The sequence below is a fragment of the Pieris napi genome, chromosome 6, assembly GCF_905475465.1.
Source record: "Pieris napi chromosome 6, ilPieNapi1.2, whole genome shotgun sequence".
NCBI classification, from domain to species: Eukaryota; Metazoa; Arthropoda; class Insecta; order Lepidoptera; family Pieridae; genus Pieris; species Pieris napi.
The window spans coordinates 11,246,278-11,260,055 of record NC_062239.1 but is presented as its reverse complement, the minus strand read 5'-3'; the positions used below and the strand labels follow the sequence as shown (position 1 = coordinate 11,260,055).

Sequence of the window (13,778 nt, the reverse complement as noted above, 5' to 3'; positions counted from 1 at the left end):
TCAAAGAAAAAGGCGCGAAAGTTCAGGACGCGTGTGATTAGACTGGAGATGCGAATGTAATCACAACCTAACTTCGTCACCCCTTTCTCTTTTGTTTTACATTCGGACAATGGCTCCAGAATATCTTGCTAGATGCGATAAATGTTCACAAACTCAACAGATTTAAAGATAGAGGCAATGCAAAAAACAGCGTTCTTTGTAACTTTTTATCGAAAAAATGTCCTGTTTTAGAATTTCACAATGGAAACGAAACAATATAAAAAACAAAATTTATTCGACTATGACACACTTTCGCTTTAAAACTTCAACATTTACTCCTTTGTACGAACTTCCTTCGCACCCTGCAAATCTTTGCGTAACACGTCCTGACGATGTAGAATTGGGTATGATGGCATGTTGAGCACGCCACACGTATTAGATCGTGATTGCAGTCTTGCAAAGCCCTTCTCTCCCCAATCGGTGCCCCACGAATTCTTGATAGTTAGGTACTCTTCTCCCTCCCGCTTCCCCCATCCTATCGCCAAAACGGCGTGATTCAGCGGATTTTTAACTTTGCCGCTGTGGAAAATTTAGTTTTGTTTAAACCACGTGATACATGACTGTTACCTTGATATTTGATCTGAATTACATACCAGCGTTCATCATAGTGTACGCCTGAGGAGTAGGTAAAGAAACCCTTGTTTACCCCATCTACAATCACGACGGTGGGCCCGTGCTGTTTTATCGCCACCTGTGATACATACACCTTAATATAATATCAATTTATCAATACTACTTATAGATAGATACTTATTATACATATCTACATATGTACTGTATACCTACAGATTGCACTCAGCGGGATAAGTATGAGTTAAAGAAAATAATAAAAACCTATCATAAATAAAAAATCTAACTCCTCACTTGTTTCATGAAACTTAAATTATTCATATAAATATATAATTTTTAATACATTGTCAATTTGTCATGGTAAAGCTACAGTATTTAAGTCACCTTGAGTGCAGGTACACTGCGGCGTGTAACATTGACGTGGCCAGATATGCGGGTAACGGGCTGAACTGAGTCTTCGAGGCACTTTTTGACCGAATCCGTGTAGGTGTATTCTTCATCTGCCCGAAGACCGCGCTCCCTTGTGTAGTCATACGCGTGAGAAGGCCAGGTACCCTTGCAGCCTCGCCCTCCGAATGGATGTGCGCAGTCAACCAAGTTCTGCGGAGACAGTGGCACAAGCTGTCCGGTACGCACCGCCAGAGCTCCTTCGACCGCACCGCTAACCGCGAACGCCCAGCATGACTGGCACTGCACTTGTTCTGTGTCACAAAAAAGTTCATGCAAAGTTCATCTTCGACTGTTGCTTAGCAGACATACATACTATGACACTTACTTTTGACGGGAGAGACAGCTCCGCGAGGCCGCCAGTCAAATTGTTCGGGAAGCCTTTGCTCACGGCGGCTTACATCTCGCCTCGAGTACGGGAACTGTTCAGCGTTGTCAATGTCACCAGGATGCATCTCGACGCCCAGCATCTGTTTTAGTTCGGCTTCCACACGATCACAGAAGCTGTTTACACCATATCGGGCAGTGGAGCCTTGCCGATTAGCGGAGTTTATGAAACGTACGAATGTTACCAATGCGCTTTTGCGGACCCCCTCTTCGCGGGCATCTCTATATACGCGCCCATATTTTGCCTTAAACCTGTAAATATAATGGATATCAACTACGCAAGGAATAGTAATCCTCGGAGCAGTGAAGCACCGTGAAGCTTGTGAAGTGCCCAGGAAACTTTTATCTTTCTGGAAGGATCTAGGTTGGCTTAATTAGCCAGGACTTGACGCACAACGGACCAAATGCAGTATTGATGACAGTTAATCTTCACTTACTTGTCAAATATTTCGTCGTATCGCGTGTCACGCGCAGGCATTAGAGTAAACTCGCGCAGCGGCTCAAGACGTGCCATTTGTTCTGGTTTAACTTTATTCCACCTCTCGACGCGGTCGCACAATTCCTCTGTGTAATATGTTCAGTTAATATTTAAATATAACGCAATACCATTATTTCTATATTATATAGCGCATTTATTTGGAAGGAGACACATTTTAATCAATGTGAGAGACTCATTTTACTTTAAATGTAGTACTTAATATGATAGATGATTTGATGAAACAATGATTTAATGATTAAACAGAGCTTTACCAATATTAGGCTTAAAGAAATCTTGTTCCATTTCGACGTGCTTGACAACCGTGTATCTGTGTTGATAGAAATCGAAATTTTCTCCCAGTTGGGAGCTATTCATAGTGACGGTGTATCTGTAAAAATAAGTAAATACTTCGAGAAGTATAAACATACACAATAGGGAATCTTTTATAAACAAGAGCATTTAAAATTTTATTTAACAAACTCATCCTTTAATTCTGTTGCGTAATATTTAAATTATAGACATTTTCTATTACAAAATCTCTTCCACAGTCATTATCTTCATCATGGTTCCAAGGCCCTCTATACACAACCGTACAGCACAAACACATTTCTTTTTCACGGCTTTTGGCAATTGGTTTAGGTGACAAACCTTTATGCGTGCAAACGTAAAACAATTATTTAAAAAAGTACTAAAGATAAGTGTCTCACTGGATTGGCACTGTGTTCCCGGCTGTTGTGCGTGTCAGAAGCAGTTCATGTCGGGCTGTGAGCCTCTCCTTCTTTGCTGCGCCCAGTTCTCCCTCTGCGCCTGCAACTATACGCCCCCATCGCTCTACTGGTACAGCGTTATTTTCTTCTTCTACGTAGCCTGTAAATACAAGATAGAGAGTATTAGAGTTGCCACTAAACGAATCTTTTGATGACAAATATCATAACCCGTTACAGGATACATTGTCTGCTATTTCTCTTAGAGAGGAGGCAATCCGAATCAGTTCATGTATTTTTATTATAATTATTCAATCAGCCTTGCGATTCTGTAACTAATCTTTCGAACTCTCACAGCGGTTTTCACAGCGTGAGTTACAGAATCGCAAGGCTGAAATGGAAAATATCTGGAGATTTTTTAGCGTCTACGAATGATGGCAACAACTAGATTACTGAACCTTCATATAAAATACCTTCGAATTGGAACAGTGTTATGTCTGGGAGCCCTGGTGGGATGCGGTCGGTCGGGGTAGCAGGGCTTGGCTCGGCGCGAGCGCAGCGACGAACGTTACCCTCACTTGATCTATCTACAAGTACCTGCAAGTTATTATTACATCTTATTATATTGTACATTTTAATATTGAATGCTCATAAGAATTATGAGTATCAAAATACCTCAAAGCGCTCCACCTTTCCCTCAGTGGAGAAGGTACGATAGGTGGCAGTTGAACCACCGTGAAACTCTACGCGCGCTGCTTTGCTGCCGCCGTCAAACCTGCACATTTCATATATAGAGATATATTCCCTACGTATATAGGAAAATGCGCAATCTTTTCTTGCAATACTTCGATAAAAAGACAGCCTCATCAGAAAGTGAAGTAGCATTTGAATATCAGATACATTCGATTATTAAAAAAAAGCAAAAAAATATTAACTTAATTATGGGATCTTTACTTACCAGAGCTTATAGGGTTCGGTGTAGTCAGAACTTGGGACGAAAAGCTCAGCCTCAATTTGAAGAGAACTGGAGAAGCTAGGTTTTTGCGGAGAAGAAACCGGAGCCGCCTGAGATGGTTGGTGGGCCTCAGGGGCTTGGGGTGATGGTCCGGCGTCCACCTGCCGTACTGTCTGGTCGTGTGCTGATAGCAATAAAGGCGGCAGATACGGTGCATTTGGAGTCTGCGACAGGAATAACTGCACGAGCTCCTCGGACGTGACTAATAAGAAAATTATTTAGAGTATAATTTCATATTAAGTAATATTTACATTATGTGTATTTGACTTATTTATTTAATAAAATTATTAACATAACTTACAGTTGGTCGTAAGCGGCGGGAAGTATATGCCTTGGTCGATTTCCTTTGCTACCACGAAACCAGGGAACTCCAATGACACGGGCTTGGGTGCATCATGTATTGGTGCTGATTTAAGACATAATATCTATATTAAATACTTATAAACCCTCAAAATACTATGTGATACAAGTTTCCTTACAATTTGTTGTGAGTGGTGGGTTAGTTCGGTGGATTTCTTCAGGTTCTTCATAACCAGGGTCTACAGGGGCTGCTTTTTCAGATATTTGGCGGTGGATGGGTGTCTGTAGTACAGGTGCTTTACACTCTAAAAGAAGCAAAAGATGTAAGCAGATCATTTGCAGTACCTTAACAGTTTCGTGGTCTTTGCTTTTTTATTTTTGCCGCTGTGACTTAGGAACACTACTTTTTTTTACGCTGCTATTTGATGGGAGAAAAGTATTTACCAGATTGCATAGGCACAGGCACTGGCAGCAACACAACTGGTATCGTCCCTGCTGATGCCTTTGCTGTAACAAACATACGTTTATTAACTTCATGTTACTGAATTATCATCCAATTATGCTCGAACCACTTACGTATAGGGATATTGATGCTAATAGGATTTAGAAACCATGGTGGCACTGCAGGCGATGTAGTTGCGTCAGCAAGAAAACCTGGAAATCGATTAAGAATATAATTAAAACATTTAACTTCCCAGTACCTAACTAAGAAACTATTAAAGTTTCTTAGTATTCTACACTACACCTGTTCAGTAACCTAACCTGACCTAGGTTACTGAATAGGTATTATTTGGTATTTGATTAAACTAATACATAAAATTCTCGTGTCACAATGTTCGTCACAACGGCTCGACCGATGCTTAGGATTTTTTTTATGCATATTCAGTAAGTGCCATACCTTACCGGGACGCCATGGCGACGTCGCTGGCCACGTCGCCATGGCGTCCCTACAACTAATCTCCGAATAGGCTACTATTTATCTTTCAAACCCCTAAGTGATAAGGGGTGTCCCCAAAATTTTATTTTTTATTTTTAATGATTTTTTTTGTTTTTATTATTTTATGATACAGCATACAAAAATATATACAAGCCCTAACTCTCACCCCTCTACGATCAACCCCTATTTTTTATTATTGAAGATATGTAGTTATTTTTATTGAACTAAAAAAATGTTTCCTAGAAATAATATAAGTACATGGCAAAAAAACGTTTGCCAGGTCAGCTAGTATATATGTATATAAAATTATATAACTAAAACTGACGGAATTTAAAGATAAGGATTATTTTTAAAGTTATTGTAAGTAAATCTGGTGTTTAAAATTTGAATGTTTTCTGTAAGGACGAGATTTTTTACTACCTCATTACTTTTAAAGCACAAACAGACAAACCTGTGGGCTGAACCGTTGCGGAAACTGCAATATTTTCTTGTAAAGGTACTGGTCTATCTGCCAAGTCTAGTGGGCTCTCTCTGGCGCTGCTCTGCTCAGCAGTAATCCTATACCTAGCGGCAGGCTTTTGCGTCCTAGAACGGAGACTAACTCCATCAACAGAGACACAAGCATACACGCACACTGTAACAAAATTTATAGTAAGTTATAAGAAGCAAGTGAATTGAAAACCATGTATGAGTTCGATGGTAGTATTAGATTTATCGAAAAAGCACATTAGCCAATCTTTACATAAAATTGTACGGTGTTTTTAAATATCTTTATTATATATATAAAAAGAAAATGGTGTTCGTTTGAGGCTCTTTCACGCTTAAACCACTGATCGTATCGACATGAAACTACCACCATTCGATGCGAAATTTTTCCTAGATGGTTTATGGCTATTTATTTTTTTAATTCCAACGTTCCTTCATTTTTTTATTTCTGTTTTACTTTTATGAAATTTTTTCCCGCTAATAAAAACAAAAGAGCCTTCCTAGAACCGCAAAACGTCAACATCTGTTAAAAACTCGATTTTCGAAATATTTCAATTTTCTTAGCGGGAAGTTAAAAAGAAGAATAATAAAAATATGAAAAAAAATAAAATAATGAAACATAAAATTTATTTTCATTCGTCCAGCAAAGCGGGCGCGAAACGGCTAGTTCTATATATGTCGGCGAGGTTGCGTTAAAGCGATCATAGATGTCGTTATTAGTTGTTAAAAAGAGTAAAATGCTATCACTTTCAGAGATGGCGATTGAGTGAGGAGCACGGTTCGAGAGTGGGGACGGAACGGGTCGAGAGGTGGTCCGTGGTCACCGACCACCGGTCACTGGTCAGTTTGGTTTTGGACGGCATCCAGTAAAATCGTACGCAGAACTTACTGCGCTTTTAAGAGTCGAACCGCGACATATATACCTACAATCCAAACTAAGAACTTATATGATTTATATAACTTATAAATATGTCATAAAACTCGAAAATAGAAATCGGTAAAGCATCAAAGTGACTTACCTTGATATCTCCTTCCTCATTATAATAAGGATAATTAATTTAAAATTGACATAATATTTTACGGTATAAAAATTTGCGATTAGCTATTTAAAAAAATAACACCATTTTAGCCTTTATCACATTATCAATTAAAGGCTTTAATTATACAAAATATTTGTATGACCGTTTTTGTTATTATAAAAATATTACCGCTCAATTTAAATTATTATGTACTATGTATATTGTTTGCTAGGAAAAATGCTCAAGATAGAAAGAAGTGGAGTGAATTGAAGGTGGATGGCCTGGCTATTTTACAAGAAGTCCTTGGAAAAAAAAAAAATTCTGTATGTAATTTTAAGTGTGTGTATCTTTTGTAAGAATGTTTTAAGGAATAGATGAAGCTTAATTATTATTATATTTTTTGCAAGCAAATTATTATAAATAGAAAAAAAGAACAACACGGGTAGATGCGATATATTATTGATTAAAGCTCAATACACATATAATATAATAGATAATTAAAGTAAATTTCAATTTAATAAATTAAAATATCAAATAATACTAATATAAAAACGTAGCAACGAATATAATATCATTTTATTTTTTGAACCAAGAATTGTCGTCTACATATTTGACAACATTTAAATTGATTAAATGATGATATTTATTTATTCTTTCGCAATTAAAAGAACTTTTAAGTTTCACTAGTTAATAAAACACATTTGGAGGCTTTTAAAGTGATTAAGTATCGTCAGATGGTGTTACAGAGGAAACAGGTTTGTTCTTCTGATTTCCGAGCTATGCGTAAGGAAAAACCATTAAAACAAATTTAGTTAATATGGTTAGTTTTGGTAAAAATAAGTAGATACACACTTATAGCACCCGCTATTTGGGCTAAACGTTAAACTTACATATCTTGTTTTCAGTTGATAACAACAAATATATATTTTTATGGAATCATATTCCAAATAAAACTGATAGGATTCCGATGTCCTGGAGATAAACTCTTCGCTAAACGATTTACCAATGGCGTCATTAGAAATACAATTTTACTTACAAAAAAAGAGAAGTTGGGTGGAAGAAGCCATTGTCCGCAGCCCTCGGTCACGCGGCTTCGGAGGTGACTGTGTCGTCTTCAACGATACCAGATCTAAATCGACCCCACCTATCGCGACCTTCGAGATCGCGACATCTCCACTCGAATTAGTTTTTAACTGTTATCTAATAATATTTTTTACCACACAAACGCTATTGATGCTTAGAATCGAACCATAGTGACTATAGACACAGTAATGGACCAAATTTAAAGCAGTCATGATGTTTGTAATAAAAGTTTTTGCGTCTTTGGTGTCTTATGTTCCTGGATAATTATATTTCATTTTAATGGTAGTATGGGATCAGCCAGTGTATATGTCACCGTAAAATTGTAAACATCGTTAGATTTTAATCTATCTCGCGAGATTATAAACTGTCGAAAGATTGTGAACCTCAACGAACTGCTTACAATTTAACGTATTATTATTCGGTAGTTATATGAAATTGTTGGAAAGTAAAATTAATCTGTAATTGACCAAAGAAGTTTGAATGATTATGACTTTGACTGACTTTTGACTGATTATTAAACATTATGACCTTCGCAAAGCTGTAAAAAGATTCAAGTGCGTTGTTCGATAGTATTGCAAAATTAAGAGATCCAACTAAATATGTTGTAATATACAATATATTAATCGGCCGCGACGGACCCTACGTCTATAAAGACATGTCAGAATTCTCAATTTTATTTCACTTTTGGCTTTATCTTGTAAAAGTGTTTTTTTTATATTTCGTGAATTAGTAGATAAACTTATCGTATTATGAGAACGTATGAGAGTATTCTGGTTTCAATGAATTGATGTAGTATATACGAACTATGCATAATATGTACCTTTCTACTACGATTTCAAAAGCGCGCCTATCGGCGAGCGGGAGATTTGTCGAACTTAACGTCATTTACGATAGTTTCCCTAGATCCAGTATTTGAATAATATTATAATACAGTTTGGTGGTGTGTTTTTTTTGCAATAATAATATCACAATATAACTGGAAAACATTAGTAACAAGGAGCAACAAATAACCAAAGATAAAGCTACATCTGTAAAGCAATATAAAGATACTAGCGGATCCGACAGACGTTGTCCTGCTTGATATTTCAAGCGATTAGGATATAAAAGTATGGAAGTACCGACTATAGCGCCATATATCGAGCTGATTTGTGAATCTAAACCATTCCCAGATCCCCTTGAACACACACAAAAAAATTCATCAAAATCGGTCCAGTCGTTTGAGAGAAGTTCAGTGACATACACACTCACAGAAGAATTATATATATAAAGATCATCAGTCAACAGTTGAAATTCATTTTCACGTACCGAAACACGATCAGTGTGACTTATTTCATCCTGCAGAAGAGGGCTATTCGTGCAATCTATAATTTAAAATGTAGGGAATCTCTAAGAGATAAATTCAAGGAAATTAATATACTTACCTTTCCCTCGCAATATATATTTATGAAAATATTATGTATGTATACAAAAATAGTGATAAGTTTACTAGAATAGAACATACGCACAATGTTAATACACGGAACAAACGCAGGCTGCAATTTCCCCGTACTAGACTATCTAAAGTTAGTCATTCTTTTTTGGGGAAAGGGATACTCTTCTTTAATAAAATCCCAGAGGCTCTTTTATCTCTGCCTTTCAATAAATTTAAGAAATGTATTAAAGAAAAGCTGTGTAAAAAGGCTTACTATAAAGTCAACGATTATCTAGTTGATAAAAGGGCCTGGGACTAGTGCTAGACAGGCTACTTCTAATTAATTTGCGATATTTGTTTTAAAGTAAGTGTTGTTTGATGATTTGCTGTTTTAAAAGAGTACCGAGAGTTTTTTACGCCGGCTTTTTCTCTCAGCCTACACCCTCTGTCTTCTTTGCCGATGAGTAGGGATGCCTACAAATTTAAATTTAATGACGTGGAATAAGTGATACACGTATCTTATGTTCCATAATGAACATATTTTATTTTTATTTATTTTATGTTACTCAATAACATTAGGTACCTCACCATTGGAGAATGAGAAATTAAAATTAAAGTTACATTTCGACTATAAAGAAAGAGCCAGAGAAATGAAAACGTTGATAAAATAGAAGCTCAATCGAATCCATCAAAAATGTATCGTTCAAATTCAAATTCAAATTCAAAAATCATTTATTCACGTAGGTAACACAATGTACACTTGTGATTCGTCATTAAAGATATAAATATTAATGCTTCTAATTTTACATTTACTGCCAGTTCTCAAATCAAGGGCGTAGAACGGAAGAGAAGAACTGGCAATAAACTCTCCGCCACTCTTTTTAATCGCCATGTTTTTTTTTTTTTTTTTTTACACAACGGTTGTAAGGAGCTCCAAACATTACACCATGTTCCACATGACATTTTAAGTAATTAATAATAAGAACATAAATAAAAACAAAGACTTGTCCCCTATCAGCAGGAGGCATGGTGAAATAGGAGCACGCACTTACATTCTCGTGGGAACAACACGCAAACACATAGTCGAAATAATTAACATCACCGCATACACGAATTCAAGTACGACCAGTCACCACAAGCAGCACCCGTTCACGAGTATGACGCATGGCCAGCCATCGGCCCCCTCGCCATATTTTAGGGAGAGAGACAACCCGACGCATGGACGCCGCCACAAGCAATGACATTTAAGCGAGCATGACGCGTTGTACAGCATTTCAGAAAATAATTAACACCCCACATGCTAACATCACTGTTCTTTACTTAAAAAAAAAATATCTGTATATAATTTTACTATTCTTGGTGCTGGAATAATAGAAGCTGTTTGTTACTTTGGAACGAAACAATTGCTAAACGCGATGTTGTATGTTTTCTTTTGTAAAAAAAAGGTTGAAGCCGGTGTTAATGATTTTAGAATCGGAATCTTATTGTATTCATGTACTTTTTTGTAAGCAACTAGATTTAACATAGACTTGTGCCGTCGTTTCGTTCAGCGTTTATGAGCTTATAGAAAGATCAGTAAAAACCAAAGTCATTTATATATTTGATGAATGGCATATGCTGATTCGTTGGGCTAAACAGAATGTCCCACGTCGTAGAACTGGATCAAGATTTAATTTGAAATTTCAAAGAATGGTCATACTAAATACTGGCTAAAAGATACGAACTCTGAGAAAATTATTTGGAATACAATAAGGGAGCTCTCCAGACGTTTTAGAATTTAAGTATGATTTTTTTGAAGACAGCTATACACAAATGATCTCTGACTACAACTTGAAATACACGAGCAAGAAAAAGAAAGAGCAAGAGATTATACTAGAGAAGTTATACAAACAGCCAATTGCGATAACTGAAGCAAAGTAATAGGACTTGATTACTTTGTGTGAAAATGATAATTCTACAAAAGTATCATGAATTTTATAAAAAACCTTAATCATACTTAGGAAGTCCAGGGTGATGAAGATGGTTGATTAGAGATAACTTAGGTTTAAGAATAACTTTATTTCTCATAAGAATTAAAATTCACTTACTGAGAAACACATATTTAAAACTAAGATTAAAAATTAGAGCGCACAGATGTGGGTAGACATAAAAAACTTGGTCAGTCAACCAAGACCATAACCTAGATACTAATTCATTTTTATGTTGAAAAAAAAATAATACTAATCAGACTGAATGAAACTGTGATAATAATAAGATTAGATATATCTTCAGATAATTTAAATAGTAAAATAGAATATTGTTAGACTTAGATTGTGAAGCTTAATTCACCGTCATTAAAAAGTAGAGCCTTTTTAAAAAAGTAGATTAGACGAGTATTGAAAACTAAACGTTTTCTATTTAGTTAACAATTTTATTTTAATAATAAAAATCATGCTGATTATTATTTTAATTCAGTGCATTCCGTTTGTACATTCCCAAAGCAGTCGTATTGTAATAAAAAAAACCACGTATAAAAAATCTAAGAATATTCAAGTCGTACCTTTTATTATAGTAACTTATGTATTAAAATAAATTTAAATAAAAACTAGTTGATTGTACGTATAAACGATTAAATTAAATTTATAATGTAGAAACAGTCATCTATCGAGTTTTTCATGAAAGCATGTATTATTATAGAAATGGTTAATAGAATCATTAACTTTAAATATCTTATAAATCATTTCAGAAATATCAAAAAGTGATTAGATTCATTTTCTAGAGAGATTCAAACATTCACTATGCTCTCCTGAAAACCTCTATTTTTGACATGTCGCTCTGTAGTCTGTAGGTAGGGACCGTCGATTTTTTTTTTATATTATGGACCATCGAATTTTAGTAACGTTTGATAACATAAACGTAATGCGGTTAGAGCCATTGCGACAGAGCCTCGAAGAACTCGTCCTTTTTTAACAGACTCATTTCTTTTTGGTAATCGGCAATATGGCATGTTGATGAAATACATTGGAGTAGTTTTATTGTGTTAAAATATTCACGCGTATAAAGCGAAGCTGTTCTGTTGTGAAATACACGGTTGTAAATGCAAAAGAATTATTTTTCGTTGTAAAGGCTCTACAATTCTTACGTACATCACTACACCTCTCCATGAGACCTGAATGTGCAAGTGAAACAGTCAGATAAATATTATTAATGACTCGAAGCCTCAGTTCATGCGTCGACTATATAATAGTAGAATAAAAAACATGTAGAAAATAAATCGAATACTTGACCCAGTTATTAATTCAAATATATTAATTTATACAGTATGGTATGGTTGGCAGGCTAAGTTTCCGCAGTTAGACGCTGATTAGGTCCATTGTGCATATTTATATTTATAAAGCCCTGCGATTCTGTAACTCACTTTTCGATATTCTAATAAACAATAAACTACAAGCTCCCACCTTTTCAGAATGCCAAATCAAAAAATGACTGCTTCACGGCTGATTTGAGAGCGACCGCCGATGCGAAAACCGCTGTGTGAGTTCGAAAAGTGAGTTACAGAATCGCAGGGCTGTACACCACATCATTTATAATGCATTTTCTACATTATAAGTTGCAATCTATCTATTCTAAAATACATGACAATTATGGTCAACATACATTTTACAAAAAAATGATAAAAATATAACATTAACAGTGTGGATTAGGTACCCGATAGGCGCTTTTATTTAAATTGATCAGTAGGTACATTACTGTATATATATACAAAAGCAAAGAAGTGGGTTTAACAATGAACAAATCAAAAACAAAAGCCATGACAAACAGAACACCAGATACTATTATCCTAGAGAACGAAAACCTAGAATATGTGACAACCTACATATACTTGGGACAACTCATCTCCATGACAGAACAAGCCCATCAGGAAATAGAGAGAAGAACCTCAAATGCCTGGAAAAGATTCTGGTCTTTAAAACACATCCTAAAGAATAAAGAGTACCCACTTAAGATCAAAAGGAGCATCTTCAACACCTGTATCTTACCTATCCTAACGTACGGCTGCGAAACTTGGACCACTAAGCAAGTCACAAGTCAAAAGCTTGTGACTTGCCAGAGAAGTATGGAAAGGAGCATACTAGGTTACACACGGAATGATAGGAAAAGAGCTGTAGATCTCCGAAGGATCACCAACTGGGAAGATGCAATGACCAGAGCCAAAAGGCTTAAATGGAGATGGACAGGACACCTGCTCAGAGGCCAGAGAGCAAAATGGTCGAAAAAAGTCACCCAATGGACACCTCGCTACAACACCAAGCGAAAGAGAGGAAGACCATGTGCCCGGTGGGCTGACGACTTTAAAAAAGCCACTGGTCCTCTGTGGCAAAGACTTGCCTGGGATAGGAAGGAATGGAAACAGTTGGAGGAGGCCTGTGGTTGTGGCACAAAGGCAAGCTATACAAGAGGACAGCTGTGCTTGTTAAACTTTTTTCTTTTTTTTATATACATTTATATTTTGTTCTCTTGTATTAGTTGAAATAAAGGCTTTGAAACTTGAAACTTGATATTATTCAATTATTAATTAATATTAATAATAATTATTATTTTATTATATTATTCCTTCAATTTAATAACTAGGTATGTTTCATAACCTTTTAACTAAGTAACAATAGGTCTTTGTGAAAAAGCAAGGCAATTATGGTCATTCAAAATTCTTGCTAACTTCACGCATATTCTATTTCTTTTTACTTGTATATTGTCTTATTCCCATCTCGCTCGCGCACGCTCGGCGCGCGGCTGGTTTAAAAACTTCATACTGATAATTTTGTGTCACGGTGCGCGCGCATCGTAAAGTTTTACTCTCACCAATTTTTCATAACGCGCCTAACGAAGTTTAACTTCAATTTTTTTTTTTTTGACTTAACAGCT

General features: G+C 36.0%; 1 protein-coding gene across 1 annotated transcript; it reads right to left on the bottom strand.

Annotated features, from left to right (window-relative positions):
- Positions 1-255: 255 nt before the first annotated feature.
- LOC125050308 (counting factor associated protein D-like) lies at positions 256-7,546 on the bottom strand. The gene is made up of 16 exons (XM_047650052.1): positions 7,419-7,546; positions 5,329-5,511; positions 4,517-4,594; positions 4,385-4,447; positions 4,120-4,245; positions 3,942-4,046; positions 3,584-3,842; positions 3,301-3,400; positions 3,099-3,222; positions 2,629-2,788; positions 2,194-2,309; positions 1,881-2,007; positions 1,385-1,695; positions 994-1,310; positions 633-730; positions 256-558 (listed from the first exon to the last, which is right to left on the bottom strand). Exons 1-16 carry the CDS (start codon positions 7,447-7,449, stop codon positions 312-314), a joined length of 2,445 nt encoding a protein of 814 aa, XP_047506008.1. The 5' UTR covers positions 7,450-7,546; the 3' UTR covers positions 256-311.
- Between the last annotated feature and the right edge of the window lie 6,232 nt (positions 7,547-13,778).